Below are 22,400 nucleotides of genomic sequence, written 5' to 3'. Positions count from 1 at the left end.
ACAATTTAACACAAACTAAATGGCAAGCAAAAATTCCTTGGCAAAAAATAGGCTAGCAAGTATTTATTAAAATCTTGATATATTTCCTTGCAGATTGAAATTAATTACAAGCTTCTTTTATTCCTGAGATGATCATATTTATTACTCGATTGTAACTCAAACTCATATAAATGCTCAAACAACTGAACAACTCCAAACCAATGTGTATTTATGTTTGTAATTTTTCTAACAACACTCCATTTTCCATAACCAGCAACATATATATCAATCCCCAAGGGCTCACATGGGTTGATCTGGAAAAACTTGCTCGTCCTAATCCTGGCTCTCTCTGCGCAGCCATTGCAACAGCTATCTCACATGCCAGACTCACCCCAGGAGATTGTTGGAGTGATATTGACAGTGGATGGATGCCAGAATAAGAATTTTGCATCATATGGCAAAAACAAAGACCATATCGCATAGCTGCCGAGTGTTGCCAAGCCATCCTTGACTCCCGGCATAGGTGCAGGGTTGGATTCTTGGTGGTCAAAGGTCTGCAACAAATATAGTTCACTGAACTATGAATTCTGCAACTTGGTACAATGGTAGGTCAAGAATATGGGTTGGCTGCAAGCTGACATTTATTGTCTTCTACTAACACAAGCCAATATAATTTCTCTTCAACAACCAAATAAATTGGATCGATATATGGATTTTCTTAACATGGAGGAATCGATGGTTGTCAAAACCCAGAAGGGATGCATAAACATAGGATAGGTTTTAGGTACTAACCTTGTGAACATCAATATACAAATTATGTTAATCCCATATGAATATCATATAATTCCAGGCTGATTACATCATTCTGTAACAATTGACATAACAGATAAATGAAAGATAAACTAGTGATAGGAACTCTATATTTCAAATTTACAACTTGCAGGATATGGAGAGCGCTAGAGCTCTGTCAAAGGCTCATAATTGCCATATTGCAGGGAAGAAGAGATAAACTGTAACAGCTAATATATATTTTCCTATTTACAAAGTTACCAAATATATACATTGTCAACTACATAAACTGTTCGTAGCTCCCAAAAATACAGGATATATTTAAATCACAATCAATCATTTGTTTCTATAGACAATTCCCTGAACCTTATAGAGTGAGGAGTGCCAATTTTTATCAAGTAAATGCAAATATCAGAAGCTGCCTACAATTTTTGGTTAGATGAACACAAAAAGTTTATGAACCCCCAAACTGTAACTTATAGCAAGTTTTAGATCGTAGTATGTCAAACAGAAACTCAAAAAAGTTTAACCCAAGAAGATTCTTATCAGAAAGTGGTGGCAGCAGCTTTGCTAACAACTGACCAAACGAAAGTAATTTTCAGGATTCTTTTTTTTTTTTTTTAATCAAATTCAGGATTTATGTTAGAAAAAAATAAAATTGTGGACATTCTAGGGGATCTACACTAACATATATGATGCAAGGAAGCTAATTACTTTTGAGTTTTGTAACTCAGCCGAAGACTTGACAGGATGAATTTGCAGGTTGCAATTTAAAATTTGTAATGATAGTTGGTATTTACAATTCTCAAAGTCCTGAGCTTGAAAATTATTAAATCATCCAGCCTGGGTAAGCAACATATATATAAAAACAAAAATATAAAGTCATTGCAAATCTATATTATCATAATCTCAAGTCAAATGCATAAAGCACTGTCTGATCACATTGACAAAGAGTTCTACAATCAAAACCAACTCCATGTTGCTGAAAGAGAAGTCATGCTAGTTTTTGACTTGATTACAAGAAAGCCGGTGATAACCAGTATTCTTAAATCTTCAACTCGAGGCCCAACATGAGGGTCAAAAAAAAAAAAAAACAGAGACAAATTTTGGAAGCTTCAAGCCAAAACATGAAATCAAAATAAAATTAGCATATAATACTCAAGTATCTTTTCCTCCTCACCCAAACATAATCAAAACATTTACCAAGCAGATTGAATCCTCTTATATAAAAATCAGCCTTGAAGGGGATTGAGAACTTGCCCAATGAAGAGCACCGCTTCGGTCATTTGTTCTCTGATGATGAACAAGAATGGGTGATCAGCCACAAAGTCTATCTTTTCATCATCAATAAGAGCATAACCACACATCTCAGTATCAGTAACAGCAGCAGCTTCTGTGCCTTGTTCATTAACTTCAATAAAGGAATGATGTTGTATGTTGGAAATATGTGGGCGGTCATCACCTACAGCATACTCCACCATCTCTGTCAAACTTCCTTCATCTTCACTGAAAGGCAAGACCAGTCCTAAACCCTTGAGAACATCCGAAGCTTCAAACCCAGAAGAAATCTTAAACTTTGGGATTCTAAAGTCTCCCACTTCAACTCGGTTGTAGGAAAGGTGGCGATCCAAGAACCCGGACTCAGAACAAATCTTCTCCACTAAATCTTGCAGTCCATCTTTCGCATCTGGAAGAAAAATGTACATTGAGAAACGACGCGGCATGTCGTGATCACCTTGTTCATAAGGGAGCTCTAAGACTTTGAAACCCTCAAAAGCACTTGCAAACTCAGTTTCATCCCTGGTCATGAAGGGTACCTTAACGGTGCTCCCATTGGGAAGGTGGAAGTCATACTCTTCTGTCATTGATGCATCAAACTCGTCAACCCAGGCTCCTTTGAAGTACAATGCATTAGCAAAGATGACCCTGGTTTGGCTGTCAACTGAACCAGGAGGAAGAACATCTTTGATGAGGCCCTTAGTCTCCTTTTCGGCCCATGAATTCACTTCAAGTCTCACTTGTTCAAACTTGGTCTTGAAATCGACTTGGTTCAGAGCTGCCTTGTAGGCAGTGTTCACTACCTGTTTGAAAGGAGGCTTGAGAGGGGTCCTCTTCTCGACCCAAAGACCATTGGCAAAAGACAAGCAGGGCCCGCCCCTACTGGATCCGTCGGCGAAGACAAAGGGAATGAGATCAGAGGCCAAAGAGTTGAGTTGGTCGGTGGAATTAGACTTGAGGAAAGATAGCAACTGGTCCAAGGTGGAACCCTGTGACCCAGCCGCGATCACGCTCAGCACCGTGTGGATGGACAGCGGCGAGTACACCATGTTCTTATTCTTGCCTACGGTCAGAAGTAGTGGCTTGGAGAGTCTCAAAGCGAAGTCGGTTTGGTTGCTGATGGCTTGTTTGAGATCTTTGGGAGACGCCATTGTTGATAAGGAAGGAAGCGTTTGAACCAGAACGACTCTCTTGCTTAAAAAACCCTTGTGAAAACAAAACCGGACCTTTGGCTTTTTGTAGTAACACAAACAACCCTAGTGATTTGGGTGTGGATTGACAGGACTGCCCCTCTCTTACTTGGGGAACAAGTATTCTTCGTTTCTGATTTTTTTTTTTTTTTTTTTTGGTCCAAAATAACACAAAAGTGGGCAATTTCAAATTGATAGGATTCTTTATACCACGTGAACAGGGATTCAACATTTGATAAAAGAAAAAAATAAAGGGTTGAACATTGGAGCAGATTTTTGAGAATTTGAAGATGCCAAGTTTCTATTGTGTAGATAAAATATGAAAATAAAATTACTTAATATCGTGATTATAATTAACTTATAAGGGTTGTTGAGGCTCTCGCCCTTGAGATGGACTCCAATGGCCTTTGCCCCTTTCTACTTGGAATTACCATATATCACCTCCTTATGTCAACTTCCAAAATCAACAATATGAAACTAGCAGATGAATTACTTTCAATTACACTTTCCTACACACTATTGTGTTAGAGTGTTAAGAGTATTAGGAACCGTTCAACAATATAATACAAACTAAATGTCTGGGCAAATTTTATTAAAAATCTTGGAATGGGATTAATAACAAGTATCTTTTAATTCCCTGAGATGATCACATTTGTCACTCAAACTCATATCAATGCTCAAACAACTGAACAACTCCAAATCAATGTGAATCTATGTTTGTAATTTACCTACATTACACCATAACTCCATTTTGTGAATTTTCAGAGTATTTCTCAATATTACTCCACCTCTCTTGTTTCCCTCTTGCCAGTTGACACTTGCAGGTTCCCAAGACATGAGAAACCATGCCTTGTACTGTACATGCAGGTTTCATGAGAAAAGCAAGACTTTGGGAGGACGGGATCCATAACTCATGGGGCCCACCTCATTGTAAGATGATGCCTCATGCCCTATTGCGGCAGCCCCATTGAAGACTAGAGCAGTTTCCTTTGGTCTCTTATTCTGACATCAAGAGAGAGAAGAAAATTCTAGCTTCTCTTCACAGCTTCAGCGGCATCAAGAGTGAAAGATGTTGAGAGTTGAAGATAAAAATGAAAATCAACAAAACAAAGGATTGTCATTACAGCATGGATGAGAAGAAAAGGAAGAAAACACATGGATTTCAAATGATTCCTTGTTTATAGTTATTTCAAAGCCATTTCAAATGTATTGCATGATTTGCATCTAGTAATGTCAAATCCACTCTATCTAATGTTTTGTAGCTTCATTTTAAACTAACTTAGCCTAATTATGAAATCCAAATCCTTTATTTTAAACCACTCCATCGAAATGGGCCCTCCATAGATTTTTATATTTACAGCACTGCTTTTCAGAAGAATCAATGAATTTGAACCCATGCTCAGGTCCCCAACAATTATTCTTTATTAATTTTTCCCCTATAGTACCAGCGGATATTGAGATAAATTATGTTCATCACATATGAATATCATATAATTCCACACTAATTACATTATTATTTCAGTCCTAGTTTTGCTGATAAAATTCTCCACTAAGCCTGCCCATTTCCAGCCATACAAATGACATAATAGACAAACAAAACATAAACTAATAGTCAAAGGCATGGCTTGAAAAATTCAGAATATATGATATGCACAGAGAGCTCTATATTTTAAAGTTACATTAAAAGTTACCTCTCTGCACCTAGGAATACCATTTTAAAATCCATTAATTAAGGACAGGCCAGAACTCTATATTTCAAAGTTACAACTTGCAAGATGTGCACAGAGAGCTCTATCAAAGGTTCATTTATTTCTTCCTTCAGGTATGCTTAAGTAAAAATGCTTGCCTGTTTAGTGGAACCCCCTAGCAATCAATTCACTGTTTAAAGCAAACTTTAGTTTATCAGTGTTTGATTTCAAGTATATCCTACTTTCCCACCTAGCTTGCTTCCAAAACAAGAAGTAGAATAGCCCATTTAGATTCTAATTAAGAGAGATGTAAAAATAACTTGCACTATGGAGCATCAGCCACCTCAAGCAAAGAAACACAGTTATACTTGAAAAATTAATAACATTCAAAGTTTCAAATTATAGCGCAAGCTGAATCACCCAGTTCATCAATACTGATAAATTTCCTTGAGCTAGTTCTACAATTTTGAACTGATGAACTAAAGGATCACAAATTAAATAATTAATTGTTCATTTGTCTGTAAATAATCACATTGATAGCACTTAAATGTAACTCCAAAATTCTACAAAGTCATTGCTATTTTAGAAGACAATAATGTAATGCATGGGAGTATGTCCATGTACACAACCAAAAATCTAACCTTAACCCATGCATACAAACTACAAAGCCATTAAGTTTGTTGAAATTAAAAGCACAATGGGATCGATTCAACGTACCTTCCGACCTTAACCTTGGCAGCCACAGTTGTCATACCAGTTCTGGCACGCAATGTTTTTCATGTCCCAGGACCCGAACCAAGAAATGCTGCAAAATGGTCCAAGGCATCATAGATAAATGTACCATTCCAATGTACACACATGGACAATTTGGCCAAAGACTAGAAAGTTCAAGTCAGATAACAAATAATATCCAATTTATACAAGTTGATCTGACATCTACACTTCTTAACAAGAAATACTAGAATGTTCAATTTTGATAATGATAACAAGTAACATTCAATTTATATGATTTAGATATAGTGTCTACATTTGTTGCCAATAAACAAAATATATGTATGTATATAGTGACTCAGCATTACACCTTGTTCAACGAAGTTCCCATCTTGCAGAACTTAAAAGCATCCTAGTTCAGGAATCATATCCTAATTACTTGGAGGCACTCCTCAAACAAAAAGGGGAGAGTTATAAATTTATTTTAAGCAACCGTTCAACAGGTGCTATTCAGTAATTGGAAAAGATATTTCCAGCATTTTTTTAGAAGGAGAGAAAAAAACAAGATGCAGAAATCTGTTTTAAATATTGTTTCTCTTATCATATATTTCTGAGCTCTATAGAAGAAGCTTTTGGGTTTCTCAGATCACACTTACCAAAGAAGGAGAAGAAGACCATGCATAGGTTTTCTTTAAGAAAGTTTAACAATAGCATCATAAATCAATCTAGAATTGTTTATCCATTCATTGCTGGTCATAGCCAAGTATTTTACAAGACAAAACAGACTAAGATCAGAATTCAAAAACTATTTAAGAATTCTTTTTACATCTAGGATTATATATACAACATATATCACTGTCAAGAGCGAATTTCTTTTTCTTTTAAAAAAAAGGTAGGCTAAAATAAACTTGAAAAACAAAGATTGGGTTGTTCTATATGATAAATTAATAATGACGTATTTAGGTCAGAATTACATCAACACACGCCAGCATAAAAAGAATTCAAATTCCATAGAAGCGAAAATCTAAAAGAGCAAAGGATTCCATCAAACCACCTTTAAGCTGAGTTCTTTGAAGACATGTATACCTCATATAATGCCACCGCAACCTTGGTCTGTTTCAATAAAGCAGAAATAAGAATACTGTCAATTAAAGAACAGTAAAAGTCAACTGGAACCACCCAATGCACCTACTACTAAAATGGGGGGGGGGGTTCTTTGATTCTTGCCAGTTCCAATTATCTAGCATACCTAGGGATTTCTTGTGAACGTTGATGGGTGCCTGAACGAGATTTTCATATCCTTTTTCATCCACCAGATGTTACCACTTACCAGGCCTTGCATGCTGCCAGACATTCAGCCAACTGGCCTATTATGTTCTGACTAAAACCAGGTATAGCATGCTCCTCCAAATGGAGCAGTCTGTGCAACAGGAAGACACATTCAAGTTATCACCACCAGCCTTCCACAACCAACCAACAGTTAATTCACATTCCATCATCAGAAGACTAAAAAGGTCATTGAAAAGAAAAGGGTTGAGGATCGACTTCATAGGATAACACATTCTGCATTTTGACTTCAATTTTTCTTTTTGTGCCTGCACTCTAGTGTGAGACAAGACAAATGGCCATCCCAAGAAACTTGATGTTAAGAGGAAGAAGAATGGACGGAGAATATGGGGGAAGAAGAGATATACTGCCACAGCTAAGATTTTCCTATTTAGTCCATTCTTGCCATATTAATCAACTTACAGATCATGATCAACTGCTCTCAAATCTAATGAGAATAGAAGTAAACAGTAAACTATTGATTCAAGTCGAGGAAATGTTAAGCATTTAATATATCCTCTGGCTTATCATGTTTTTGGCCAATTGACTTTTCAACATGCCCAGTAAGAATCCCAAGCCCCTCCAAATGCAAGTCTAAGCAAATAATATCAAGATATTGATTTATACTACTCTAGGGCAAACGGTAACAAAGATTCCAAATATATACATTGTCTACTACATAAACCGTCCATACCTGACCTAGAAACAGGATAGATACAAATCACAATCAACCATTTGTTTCCATAGACAATTCCCTGAACCTTCTAGAGTGAGGAGTGACAATTTATTATCATGTACATGCAAATTCAGAATCTAGCCACAGATTTTAGTTAGATGAACATGAAAAGTTTATGAGCCACTAAACAGTAATTCAGAGCAACTTTTGATCTTAGTATGTCAAACTGAAACTCACAAAAGTTTAACACAAGAAAATTTCTTATCAGAAAGGAGCTGCAGCAGCTTTGCTAACAACTGATCAAAAGAAAGTAATTTTCAGGATTCAAAACTTGGAGAATTAATAAAATTCTGGACATTCTAGAAGATTTACACTAATATCTATGATGCAAGGAAACTAATTAATCTAAAGAGTTTCTTTAACTCAGCTGAGGACTTGATAGGATGAAGTTTGCAGGTTGCAATTTAAAATTTGTAAGGAAAGTTGATATTTACAATTCCCAAAGTCATAAGCTTGAAAAATATTAAACCATCCAGATTGGGTGAGAAAGCAAATCTGTCTTATCATAATTCTCAAGTCAGATGCATTAAGCACTGTCTAAGACATATGAATGTAGCAGGGTTTTTCATCATGATATGATCACTTTGATATGAAATTCTAATCAAAACCAACTCCATGTTTCTGAAAGTGAAGTCATGCTAGTTTCTGGAATGTGCAGTACTTACAACTTGTTTTTTTTATTTTATTTTTATTATGAGAAACAGAAACCTTCCATTAAACAAATGAAAGAGTACAAAACAGTGGACAAGAAGTCCACCGAAATACAAAAAGTGCAATACAAAAGCTAGGAGCCCTCAGGAGAAATACATCAACAGCATTACGACAGCCCCTTAACCACAAACCCCTCACCCCAATAACACTGATGCTCCCCAATCTGAAAATATTACATAAAAATATGACTCCCTAAAAACAGAAGCCCATAAAGATGCCAAAAAATGAACCCTTTCCCATAACTGATTCAACTCCTCCCCCTTAGCATCATCAAAGGCCCTTCTATTCCTTCCATCCAAATAACCCAAAAAATTGCCATCATGGCACATCTCCCCAGAACCACACCCCTTTTCTTACCTCCAAAAAATTTAAATTTCTCACATAAAAGAGAATTGCAGGAAGCAGGAATAACTCAACTTAAACGCGCCTCCTGGAACAATCGAGACCATAATGAAGAAGCTACTGGAAAGTGAAGAAACAGATGGTCCAAAATCTCAGCCTCATTTCTACACATACTACACCAATGGGGGGATAGAGAAAAGGAAGGCTGCCTACAACTTGATTACACGAAATGCAGTGATAAATAATACTATTCTTAAATCTTCAATTCGAGGCCCAATATGCAGTCAAGGAAAAACAGAGACAAATTTGGAAGCTTCAAGTGAGAACTACAAAATAGAATAAAGTGCCACGTAATGTTTAAGTATCTTTCCTACTCCCCAAACATAATCAAAATTTTACCCAGCACATTGAACTTTTCTAACTTTAAGTTTTGCGTGGCCCAAATTCTACCTCAGTCTTTGCTGCAATAATTCCACAAACTGAGAAGAGAAAGTCTTGCTCAAACACAAAGAATGGAGAGGATGCAGCAAAGACTGGATCAGCCTTATGGCTATATTTAAGATTCCCTTGAAAGGGAGAGGGAGAGTAGGTTTCCTTGGTATTCAACTATGGCAGGTTCTTAATAAGCTTCAAATTAAAAAAATAAAATAAAATAAAATAAAATTAAAGCAGCAATACAGAGCATTAGGGTTAAATACTGTAATCTTGAACATTTACATGACTAACACCTATCATCTTGCTTTTGAATTATAAATAGGCACCTTGACATCAGTCATACTCATATCCCATTCACTGACATACATACAATTGATCTAATAAAAAATTATTGAAGGCAATCAATTCAGCTAATAATTCGCTGAAATTAGCCAGTAAATTAGAGAGGATTTCAAAAAGGCACTGAAAACATAATCTTTGGTATATATTTCATACGTAAGAGCACCTGAAGTAATAAACATAAACTATATAAGCTATAAATAAACTTCATTGATACAATCCTTCCTACAAATTTCCCATGAAAAGTTTAAACTACCCTAAAAAACCCTGCCACACTACTCATGCTACATCTTCACTGAATAAAGAAGATAGCATGAATTTACGTAAAGCGAAAGCTATACATTCCAAAGAAAAGCAAAATGTCAAACCTTGCTAACCGGTAGCAGCCTTGATAGCTCTCTGCAATTCAGATTCTAAATCACTAGCGTGATTGCTATTCTTCTTCAACTCTATTTGCCCATTATCTTCTTTGACACACTTCTTGTTCCTCGACCTTTCGAACTCGCCATCACTAATGTGATTGGTAGACTTCTTCGACTCTATTTTCCCATTCTCTTCTCCAACACTCTTCTTGTTCCTCCACCTTTCGAACTCACCAGAAGTCTCACCCAAAGGCGGCACCACTCTCTTCCCAACAGCATCACTCTCCCCATAAAAATGCTTCCGAGAAACTCCCAACTTCATCTCCTCCAACCTCTGCTTCATCTCCCTATTTTCCTTCTCCAAGGCCTCCAAATCTCTGCTCATCCAAAAGCACATCCCCTTCAACAATTCTAAATCCCCCACATTACTCTCAGCATTCTTCTTCTTCTCTACATTTAACTCCTCAACTCTCTCAATACCAATCTTATTCACTGTTAAATACGGCATCTTTGTACCAAATTTTGCTGGAAAATTCACACCCCAACGCATATTCACCACCACCGCTTTTGTCAATGGCAACACAGTCCTTGCCATCACAGCAATTCCAGACAACCCATCTTTCCCACCATTCTTCCAAGCCAATGGCGTCTCTGACACAGACCCAATTCCACCATTTAAATGAACCCCACGATTAGCCCTATATTCACTGTCCACAAGCCCAACTTTGCCACCACAAGGCTCCAACCTCAGCTCCTGCCAAACGGATGACTCTTCAGAGACAAACCCATCTCCAAAATCACCATTTGAAAGAGACCCAGAATCCAAATGAGCACCAGCATTAGGGCAAGACCCAGAAATCTGTTTACAGTTAGGGTCTGAAAAGGTGGTTTTTTTGAGTGAAAAGTTTCCAAATTGGGGCTTGATCTGGAGAGAGAAACTGGGGTTTGTGTGGGAGAGAGAGAAGTGAGCAGTGAAAACAAGAGGGGAGTGGTTCGGGGAGCCAAAGAGGCCAAGACCAGACTTGAGGGAGAGGGAGAAAGGGGAGGGTGTGGTGGAGGTGTGAGAGTAAGAGAGTTTGACAGAAGGGCCAGAAGAGAAGTTGGATGAGAGAGAAAAGGAGAGGTGAGAGGAAGAGTTGGTGGGTGTGGTGGTGGTGGATGGAATGGTGGCAATGGCAGAAGTAAAAGGCTGGTTGAATATGGTAACGGGTATCTTTGCCTTTATCAGTGGATTCCGATAGTATTGGACCTCTTGGTCTTCTTGAAGCTTAAGGGAGATCTTCATCTCTCTATGATTAGCAGGTTTTCTCTCTCTAAGAAGCAGCTGCAGCAGTAAGCTCTTGATTGGGTTGGTATTTCCAAGTGCAGTGTAGCGAGAGCCTCATGTTTCTACTTTCTACTTTCTGGGCAACTGAGAAACAACGCCTCCTTCGAACGTTAGCCCTTGTGCCATTTTCCTTCGAGGACACCCACACGGCCACACCTATTCTTTTGTTTTGTTTTGTCTTTTTGAGGAGAACCCACACCTATTCTTTCGACACCATGTTCCAACTTCCAAAATATGTTGTGTCAATTTGTCCTAGGACAAAAAAAAAATACACTCAATTTTTTTTTTTTTGACAATTGGGATTATATGCACACCATTTTTCTTCTCTTTACACACCCATCTCTTTCATATTAAATTGCAATTTTAGCCCAATCTTAAATGACCATAAAGGACAACTCACCCAAACCCAATTATCCTATGTCTCAACCCCACCGCCCGCCACCACTATCGATGGTAGTCCAACCTGCCAACCTCCATTTCTCTCTATCTCCCATCTCCCTCCTTCCCTTTATCTCTTTCCCTCTCTCTCTCTTTTCCTCTGTCTCTTGATCTATGTTGTAGAGAAGAGTGAGAGAAAGGCAGAGAGGAGAGTAGGGAAAGAGAGAGAGAGAGAGAGAAGGGGAAGGGATGCCAACCCGCCGACGACAGTGGCATAATGTTAGATCACCGCCGATGACGAGTGGTGTGGTCAAGGTCAGGGTGGTGGGGGTGTGCTGGGCTTTGTGATATATTACATATATTTTAAAAAATTTAGGGTTGTGCATTAAGAAATTGATAAAATTAAAAGGAAAATGAGGTGTGAGGTGAAAAAGTGGTGTGTAATGAGAGAATGAAGAGTGTGCATATAGCAGCCCTCTTGTTTAATCATGGTGGAACAAACTTAGTTTTTAACATTTTTAGCATATAAAACCATGGCCAATGTAGAGACTTATCAGAGTTCACTCCATATGTTCTTAGCTTGGTTTCGATCATAATTTTATAGTATAAATTCAAGGGTGTGAACAAAAAGTAATTGATTTGCCTATTGTCTTTTGTTTTTTTTTTTGGCCATTGATTTGCCTATTGTCTGATTGGGCTACAAATATGGCCTAGTCTATAGATGGTGCAAATCGACACTACAAGAAATGTGAGCAAAGCTCACCAATATTAATTGGTTGCTATAAAATGGGTGGCAATTGGGAATTTAGTCCCTATTGCCCAATTGCCATCCATTTCTGTTAAAATCAAGGCACTTTAGTCTCTATTGCCTAATTGCCACATCTTTTATAACAACTAATAAGGGTGGGTTTTGCTCACATTTCTTGTAGTGCGAGTTATTCTGCTTTAGGTCCACCAAACAATGAAAAATATAAAAGTGTGTAGCTTTAGAAATCGAAAAACCTAGGTAGGTTAATTAGCTATGGCGATTGATCGAGACGAAGAGAAGAAAACTTTTAGAAATTGGAAAACGTAGTTTTTCGAATTTGGAGGTGGAGGAGAAGAAAGCCATACAATTATTTCAAGAAAGTGTGAAGGGGAAGTCCCTATGCTTATGTTCTCTCAGTGCTTGAATGATTATGAATTTTCCGTTGCTCTCGTTGTTCAATCCATCAAATTGTGCGATGCTATTGATGGCCATAGACATAGTTCAAATAATTCCAATAATTTCAATATTTCCAATTTTTCACCGGAGAGATACCCAACAAGGATGAGCTTAGAGATATTTGGATGTTTGAGGCTGATCCAAATGTGAAACCGAACTTGCGCATCAAGCCATTTCCAATGCATGAGAGTTTCATGGATAAGAAATGTTACCCACTGCCGGTGGAGCTGCAGGGCAAACTCTATGCTCTCTCCACTTACGACTATTTCGATCAAGCTACCTTTTTCGAGGTTATTCGACCCATCATTCCACATGCTGGAGTGTTCTGCTTCCACCCTCAACCTCATGAACCAACAGTTTGGAAAAAACTAGATTCTTTGGGAGATCATGGCCTTCCCTTTATAGGCATTGTTAGAGCTTTTGAAATTCATCATGTTTTCTTAATGTTTATCTATTATCCTGGTAAACCTACTATATCAGTCTTCCTCACCTCACATCAGTTTGAGTTTCTCCTCCCTTTGGAACCTCTGCAGCTACCTTTTTTGCCTCTTGAATTTACAGACTGTTGCCACCAATTTAGCTTTTCCCATCTAGGAGGAGGTGCATGCTCAAAATTTCTGCCTTCGTCTTAGCAGATTCTTCAGCGAATACAAGTATGAACTTGGGGGTGTTGTTCATGATAATGATTTTCCACAGCACAGTAGCAAGGGGATTCTTCTTTTCATAACATTTAAATATGAAATCACCAAATCGGACTCCGGCTTCGAATTGGAATCTAAGTACAAACTCCTCAGTACTAACCGAATTGATTACTGTTGAAAATTAATGCACATAATTGGAAAATACTACAAAATTCTAGAGACTTCCTCAAAGCCCATACAAATTAAAGCTAGAATATTTCACATAGTTCTACATAATTCTAGAAGTTTAGAAGATAGCTTGATAAGAAGAAAGAGTATTCTAGATAAATCTATTAGTAACTATCTTAACTAGAGAAGTCTACATAATTCTACATAAAAGAAGAGTCTAGAATATTAAGCTTATATAAGAATGTACTAGAATATAATTAAAAGTGTAGTATACTCTAGAACCTACTAGTAGCATGTGGCTAATAGATGTTCTAGAGAAGACAAGAGGGTTCATCTACTCTCTATATATATAGGATGTACCCATATCTAAGGGCAAGCAAGAGGCAATACTAAAAGCCACTAGTCCTAAAGTCCTATTGTCCTAGACATCTACATCTCCACTTGTATCCTCCTTTGTTCATCAATAAAAGATACTTTGTTTTATAGTTCAAACACTTCTCATATCAAGCATAGATAGCTAATAGAAGCTTACACAAGCCATTAGCTACAAGTGTCCTAAACACCCTCTAAATTTCTAACAGTGGTATCAGAGCTTTCTTATTGGGCGTAGGGTCATCCTAATTTACCACCATGTCTAATAACTCTAGCCAAAACTCTGTCCCTCTTCCAATATTCTCTGGTGAAAACTATGATTTTTGGAGCATCAAGATGAGAACCTATTTTATGTCTCAAGACTTATGGGACATTGTTACTAGTGGGTTCTCTGTTCCAGAAAGACCCACCGCTGAGCAACGAAAGCAGGCGAAGAAGGACGAGCAGAGAGACGCAAAGGCTCTTTACGCTCTACAACAAGCTTTGGATGACACCATATTTCCAAGGATCATGGGAGCTACAACTTCAAAGGAGGCTTGGGATACTTTGAAAGAAGAGTTTCAAGGAAATGAAAAGGTACGTAGTGTCAAACTACAAACTCTAAGGAGAGATTTAGAAAATCTTAAAATGAAAGATTCTGAGACCGCTAAAGATTACTATTCCAAAGTAAATGAAATAGTAAATCAATTGAGAGCTTATGGTGAAAAGATAACTGATACAAAAATTGTAGAAAAAATACTTATTAGTCTTACTGATAAGTATGACCCTATAGTCACTGCCATTGAAGAGTCAAAAGATATAACGGCTCTTTCAGTGACAGAACTAATGGGTTCTCTAGAAGCATACGAACAAAGACTGAGTAGGCGAAATGAAAGTTCACTAGAAAGTGCCTTCCAGTCAAAAGTCAATTTAAGGTCTCAGAAATCTAGAGGAAACTGGAAATCAAAAGAAAATTCTAGAGGAGGAGATAAACCCAATAACTGGGAAAATAAAAATGAAAACAAGGAGAAGAAAAACTTCCCTCCATGTGGAACATGTAAAAAGACAAGTCACCTAGAAAAAGATTGTTGGTTTCGAGGAAAACCAAAATGTCGAAACTGCAAAAAGTTTGGACATATGGAAAAAGACTGTCGGCTTAAGAAGAATTATCAAGCCAATTATACAGAAGAAAAGGAGCAGGATGAAGAGCTTTTCTATGCTTGTCAAGCAGCAACTGAAGTGAACAACAGGAAATGGTACATCGACAGTGGCTGCAGCAACCACATGACAGGAGATGAAAGCATCTTCTCTGAAATAGATACATCCATAAAATCCCAAGTTAAATTGGGAAATGGCGCACTGGTGGAGACAAAAGGAAAAGGTACGATCTCTATCCATACAAACAAAGGAACTAAATTAATTCATGATGTTCTTTTAGTTCCTAGCTTGGAGCATAATCTATTGAGTGTTGGCCAAATGATTGAAAATGGATATTCTCTACACTTTTCTAGAGACTCCTGCATAATATATGATAAAAAAGATAAAAATCATATTATAGCTAAAGTAAGGATGGAAAATAGAAATTTCTCATCCATTGGCAATATGTCAAAAATATGGCCATGAAAGTAGAACTAGAAGATTCATGGCTTTGGCATAAAAGATTTGGCCACTTCAACTTTCATGAACTACAATTACTTCACCAGAAAAATATGATGAGAGATTTGCCAAGCATAAAGGAGAGTGGTGATGTCTGCAAAGGCTGTCAACTTGGCAAACAACATCGACAAGCATTTCCATCCGGAAAGGCTTGGAGAGCAAAAGCCTTGTTGGAGATCGTGCATACAGACGTCTGTGGACCAATGAGGACCCCATCTCTCGATCAAAGCAGGTACTTCATTCTTTTCATTGATGACTATTCTAGAATGACATGGGTTTATTTTCTACGTGAAAGATCAGAAGTCTTCAAAGTCTTTAAGAAGTTCAAGGCTCATGTCGAAAAACAAAGTGGCCAATACATCAAAGCTCTTAGAAGCGATAGAGGTAAAGAGTACACCTCAAAAGAATTCAACAAGTTTTGTGAAGATGAAGGAGTAGAGCAACAATTGACAGTGGGCTATGCTCCTGAACAAAATGGAGTCTCGGAAAGGAAAAATAGAACTATAATGGAGATGGCTAGATCAATGCTATTTGAAAAAGGACTACCAAAGATATTTTGGGCAGAAGCAGTATACACAGCAGTATACTTGCTAAATAGATGTCCAACAAAAACTCTACAAGACAAGACTCCTATTGAGGCGTGGAGTAACCAGAAGCCATCAGCAAAGCATCTCAAAGTCTTTGGATGTGTATGCTATGTGCACATTCCAGCTCCAAAAAGACATAAGCTAGAAAAAAAATCAGAAATTGGCATATTTATGGGATATAGTTCTCAATCTAAAGGCTATCGAGTCTACAATCCAAGAACTAAGAAGCTCGTGATCAGCCGAGATGTCGAGTTTGATGAATCTGCATCCTGGAATTGGGATGAAGGAAAAATAGAGAAGAAAGGTGCTGTCATGTCAGGAGAACCAGAGACAACCCCAACACAACAGCCTGAAGAAGACGCACATGAAAGAGAAATTTCAGAAACGCCAGGTACGCCTCCTGCATCTTCTTTAACTCCTCCATCAATAGAAGATGAATCTTCCTTTGAGTCATCACCTAGAAGAGTAAAATCACTCAGAGATATATATGAAACATGCAATTTCATAACTTTAGAACCTGAAAGTTTTGAAGCTGCAGTAAAACAAGAAGTATGGAGGAAGGCTATGGAAGAAGAAATTAAAACAATTAAGAAAAATGAAACATGGGAGCTTGTAGAATGCCCACCAAATAAAGAAATCATTGGCGTGAAATGGGTCTATAAGACCAAAATTAATCCTGATGGCTCAATACAAAAACATAAAGCAAGATTAGTAGCTAAAGGCTACTCACAACAGCCAGGAATAGACTATAATGAAACTTTTGCGCCAGTGGCAAGACTTGATACAATAAGAGCACTTATAGCTCTTGCAGCTCAAAAGAAGTGGAAACTCTACCAACTGGATGTAAAATCAGCATTTCTAAATGGAGAGCTCGAAGAAGAAATCTATGTGGAGCAACCACAAGGATTCATCGAGGAAGGAGGAGAAGACAAAGTCCTAAGACTAAAGAAAGCCTTATATGGACTTAAACAAGCACCAAGAGCGTGGAACAGCCGCATCGACAAATACTTCATCAATGCTGGATTCAAGAGAAGCAAAAGCGAGCCAACACTCTATACCAAAACTCAAGGTAACTCCATTCTTATTGTCTCTCTATATGTTGATGATCTTATCTATACAGGAGACAATGAAAAATTAATTCAAGAATTTAAAGAAGATATGATGAAGGCATTTGAGATGAGTGACCTCGGTAAATTGCACTATTTTCTTGGCATTGAGATAAGCCAAGAAGAAAATGGAATCTTCGTATGTCAAAAGAAGTATACTGAAAATCTCTTGAAGAAGTTCAAGATGTCTGGGTGCAAGACCGTGGCTACACCGCTCATCACCAATGAAAAGCTAAGAAATGACGATGGATCCGGAAAAGCGGAGGCATCAACGTACAGAAGTCTCATTGGAAGCCTACTTTATCTAACAACAACTCGACCAGACATTATGTACGCGACCAGCCTACTTTCAAGGTTTATGCAAACTCCAAGTCAGATACACTATGGAGCAGCAAAAAGAATATTAAGGTACTTGCAAGGAACTATTGACTATGGCATATGGTATAGACCTTCTACAGAAACAAGCCTCTTCGGATTCACAGATAGCGACTGGGCTGGAGCGGACGACTTCAAAAGTACATCAGGCTATGCATTCACAATTGGGTCTGGCATATTCTCATGGTCTTCAAGAAAACAAGAGACAGTGGCACAATCATCAGCAGAAGCGGAGTATGTGTCAGCGTCAAGTTCGGCATGCCAAGCTATATGGCTGAGAAGAATATTTGAAGACATGAGAGAACAACAAAATGAAGCTACTAAAATATTATGTGACAACAAGTCTGCTATAGCGATGGCAAAAAATCCAGTGTTTCATGGTAGGACAAAACACATTGCCATCAAGCATCACTTTCTACGTGAAGTCTCAGCAAACAAGGAGATAGAACTCAAGTATTGCAAGACGGAGGAGCAAATAGCAGACATCTTCACCAAGGCACTTCCAAGACCAAGATTTGAAATGCTACGAAGCATGCTTGGAGTATCCCAAATGTGCATTAAGGAGGAGTGTTGAAAATTAATGCACATAATTGGAAAATACTACAAAATTCTAGAGACTTCCTCAAAGCCCATACAAATTAAAGCTAGAATATTTCACATAGTTCTACATAATTCTAGAAGTTTAAAAGATAGCTTGATAAGAAGAAAGAGTATTCTAGATAAATCTATTAGTAACTATCTTAACTAGAGAAGTCTACATAATTCTACATAAAAGAAGAGTCTAGAATATTAAGCTTATATAAGAATGTACTAGAATATAATTAAAAGTGTAGTATACTCTAGAACCTACTAGTAGCATGTGGCTAATAGATGTTCTAGAGAAGACAAGAGGGTTCATCTACTCTCTATATATATAGGATGTACCCATATCTAAGGGCAAGCAAGAGGCAATACTAAAAGCCACTAGTCCTAAAGTCCTATTGTCCTAGACATCTACATCTCCACTTGTATCCTCCTTTGTTCATCAATAAAAGATACTTTGTTTTATAGTTCAAACACTTCTCATATCAAGCATAGATAGCTAATAGAAGCTTACACAAGCCATTAGCTACAAGTGTCCTAAACACCCTCTAAATTTCTAACAATTACACACCCGAGCATTTTGAAAAAGATGAATCTGTGACCGTTAATTATCTTCTGCACGATGCCTTTGTGGATGTGAGTTTTTCTAATTCATATATTTTCTTTAACTTCCTGATCGGTTGGTTTATTTACATTTATATTTTATCAGTGATTTTCTCTCAATTGCAAGTGTCTGAATGATAAACTAAACCTGAAGATTGCTTAAGAAGAAAACTAAAATGGTAGTCCTGAACTCGAGAAGAAAACTTACTTGAATTGGGTCTATAAACATTGCTTTCATTGTCCACTTTTACTGTTTTTGATCCATGAAATTAAATTGCTTTCAATGTCAATATTGACTAGAAGTTGCCCCAATATATATTGACTAGATTTTACAACATGCAAAACCCCAACCGTTGATTGTTTGGCTGCTATATAGAAATAGTTGGTGCTTTGAGGTTTCTTGAACGCTAGTAGAAACTCAGTTGCAAATCTCGTCTGTGCTTTCTATTATCCAATAAATATAGTAAACCCAAAACTAGAGAATAGATAATAAATGTAATCTAGTGCATATGTGAAGAAGAGGAAAAGTGTTTGGAAATATTACACAAGATGAACAATACAAATTATTTAACAAGTTAAGAAAATTTGCGGAACCAAAACGGTACATTGGTGGTTTCTATTAGAATTTCATACATTGTTAGATTATCAATTAATTAAACAAATTAAAACTATGCTTATCCTTTCACTTATGTGTAAAGTTTGTGAAGTAGCCAAGGTTAATAGTCTAAGTTTGTTAAGTAATGAAGGATTCTGAAGCTTGTTGATGGAATGGCGGATGTTTTCTTTCTTTCTTTTATTTGCTAATCCTTGTGAAAAGTAAAAAACTAAAAACTACCATTTATATATATATATATATTTTTAAGTTTGTGATTGAGTTTTAGCTATTGGATTAGTTAATTTACTTTATGGGAAAATATATATACCTGCATATGAATTTTATGTTTGTTCATTTGCTTTTAAGAAAAATTGTTAAATTTCAATTTTGGTCTCTGAAGTTTGTGCCATTTTTCACTTCTGTTTCCATAGTTTCAATTTTGTTAATCACGCCCCTGTAGTTAGTTAATAGTTCCAAAATTACAATTATGGTCAAATCAAGATTTCTGTTGAGGCTAGCTATTCCAGTTTTTTTGTCCGGGTTTAGAACCTAACCTAAAAAGATTGAAATATTCATGCATATGGGCATATTCTGTCAATTAATTTGACGGAAATCTTGACTTGGCCTTAATTGCAATTGTTAATTACTAGGTGGATACGATTGACAAAATTAAAATCACTTTCCTAAACTTGAAAATGGCTCGAATTAAATGAATCAAAATTATGTTGATACAATATATGGTTTCTAAACTGTTGCATCCGTACATAATTTTTTTTTGTGTTCACAAATTTGAAGAGATTCATAATGACACAAAATCTTGGAGTATTTAATTAATTAGTTGTAGTGGACATGTATTTATTTGATCTGCATTCGGTTTGTGATTTATCCTATTCAACATAACAGGAAAAATATGGAGGACGAGGAGAACACTGATGCTTAAGATGAATGAAGGTCATGGTTTTGAATTTCCAAGGTTGTTCCCAGCAGCGGGCTTTACTTAATATATCTCTTAGGTAAAGTTGGTTCTATTGTTTTAGTTAAATTTATTTTGTGTTTCGGATTCTAGAATTGAGGAAAGTAGGAGCGCTCAACGGGTTGCCTCTTGGTCTTGGCTGCCTTCCAAAGCCACTTTTGTATCCCCTTCCGTTGGATTGACAATGTACATGGAGGGATAATCTTATTTTGCAATTAATGTAAAATTTCCTATCAAATAGATTTCATTCGGTCAAAGCAACCCTTGGTACATAAAAATGGGTACAAAGCTTTTAAGACAAGGGCATATTAGTGTGGGACCCTTTTGGCTTTAGACAGTAGACGATGTGTAGACTACTGTGTAGTGTAGAGTGTAAACTCAATAACACATGGCTGCCATTTGGGTATCTTCAACCTCAATTTCATTTGGCCAACAAAAACAAAAAAACCTCGAGTTCATGGCAATGGTGGTATGACTTGGAAAACGGCGAAAGGATCCAAGCTCTCCTCATTCCCTCAAAACAAGCAAAACCCACTTTGCTCGGCAACTCAACTAGGCCAAATCCGTCACTCACCAACTCGTTCAGGCACTCAGTGGTCCACGACCTCATCTCACTCGTCGCCCACACTCTATTCCCTTTCCCACACACCCTCTTCAACGTCTTCGCCAACCCAGCCATCTCCTCCAAGTTTAGAAGGTCAAACTCGCTGCTGAGTTGACTCCCACACGAGTTCTCCCCAATTTGATGTTAAGTTTAGAAAATAGTTAAATTTGGAGAAAGTCTCTCAAATGTTAAAGTTTCATTTTAAATTGTTTTCTTTTTTGGGTTTCTAATCTAAAATTTGGCTTTTGTGGTTTGGAGAGAGTTTACAGCCTTATCCATTCAACTTGATTTGAATAAGTTTTAGAGAAATTCGCTCATGTGGCTATTTTAAAGAAATTAAGTTCATACTAACAATGAGCTATGTCAGCATTTAACGGCCCTACTGATGGAGGGTGTAACCGAAAACATGTATCTACTTAGAAAATTGAAATAGAGATATGCAAATGCCAAAATTTAAAAATAACATACCAACTTGCAATTAGAGACAAAGTTGAGATACTAAATTACGGTTTGCCCTTAAATTAAACACATTAATCACAAATGTCATATGGGAATATTCGAACTAATCCTATACGGAGATATTTGTATATATATTTTTTTAAAGATGTTCTTGTATAGCTTTTGATGAGAATAATTGAATATTTTCATGATTTGATCCAATAGCAATTACTTGCTCTTGGGTTTTGATTGAATATTATATTTGAATTAAAATGTTCCTATATTATAAATATCTTTATAATCTTTCCTTGTAAGTTTCCAATTATAAAGACTTTCTTCTGAAATAATTGTATTCCATTTTTCAGAGTTGATCATTGTATCTGAGTTTGATCCTATTGAAGACATAATTTAGTTTGAAAATGAAAATAATTTTGTACACCTAGTTAAATCTAGGATGATGCACCGTGCTAAATAATTTTGAAAGATAAATTAGTTAGTTGAAAGACCAAAAAGTATAGTCTAGGGGAGTTGAAGGGTGGGACTAGCCAAAAGGCCAGTGTTATTCCGACTACTCTATTTTAAAATTTTAATTTTGTTCGTCGGTTTATTCGACAGTTATTTATTAAAATATTTATAATTTTTCGATAGTTATGTGCTGAACATTGGTGGATTATTCGGTGGACAAGCACTAAATAAAAATAAAAAAGGTATTCGACAGTTATTTGTCGAAATATTTATATTTATTCAACACTTATCTACCGAACATTGGTAGATATTTCGGTAGATAATTACCGAATAAATTTGGGTAATGAAATTTCATCATGTTTTTGCAGGGTAAAATAGGAAAAAAAAATTGAACAAAATATGTTAAGGTGGTTAACTTAACAGCTGAGGGTGGTATGCATAGCCTTCCTCTACCCAAAATT

At 36.8% G+C, this 22,400-nt stretch overlaps 2 protein-coding genes and 1 pseudogene across 2 annotated transcripts; 1 reads left to right on the top strand and 2 right to left on the bottom strand.

Annotated features, from left to right (window-relative positions):
- Positions 1–2,000: 2,000 nt before the first annotated feature.
- LOC147273537 (serpin-ZX pseudogene) lies at positions 2,001–3,197 on the bottom strand (annotated as a pseudogene).
- Positions 3,198–9,696: 6,499 nt separating this feature from the next.
- Positions 9,697–11,334, bottom strand: LOC147273536 (uncharacterized). Its single transcript, XM_086257671.1, has one exon. It carries the CDS (start codon positions 11,169–11,171, stop codon positions 9,897–9,899), a length of 1,275 nt encoding a protein of 424 aa, XP_086113797.1. The 5' UTR covers positions 11,172–11,334; the 3' UTR covers positions 9,697–9,896.
- Positions 11,335–14,234: 2,900 nt separating this feature from the next.
- LOC147273535 (uncharacterized) lies at positions 14,235–15,480 on the top strand. The gene is made up of 2 exons (XM_086228233.1): positions 14,235–15,336; positions 15,467–15,480. The coding sequence occupies exons 1-2, from the start codon at positions 14,235–14,237 to the stop codon at positions 15,478–15,480; spliced, it is 1,116 nt and encodes a 371-aa protein (XP_086084359.1).
- Positions 15,481–22,400: the final 6,920 nt, after the last annotated feature.

This window comes from Dryas octopetala, chromosome 9 (assembly GCF_963921425.1).
Source record: "Dryas octopetala chromosome 9, drDryOcto1.1, whole genome shotgun sequence".
In the NCBI taxonomy this organism is placed as follows: domain Eukaryota; kingdom Viridiplantae; phylum Streptophyta; class Magnoliopsida; order Rosales; family Rosaceae; genus Dryas; species Dryas octopetala.
Note: the sequence above shows the minus strand (reverse complement) of the source record. Positions and strands in the feature narration are given on the sequence as shown.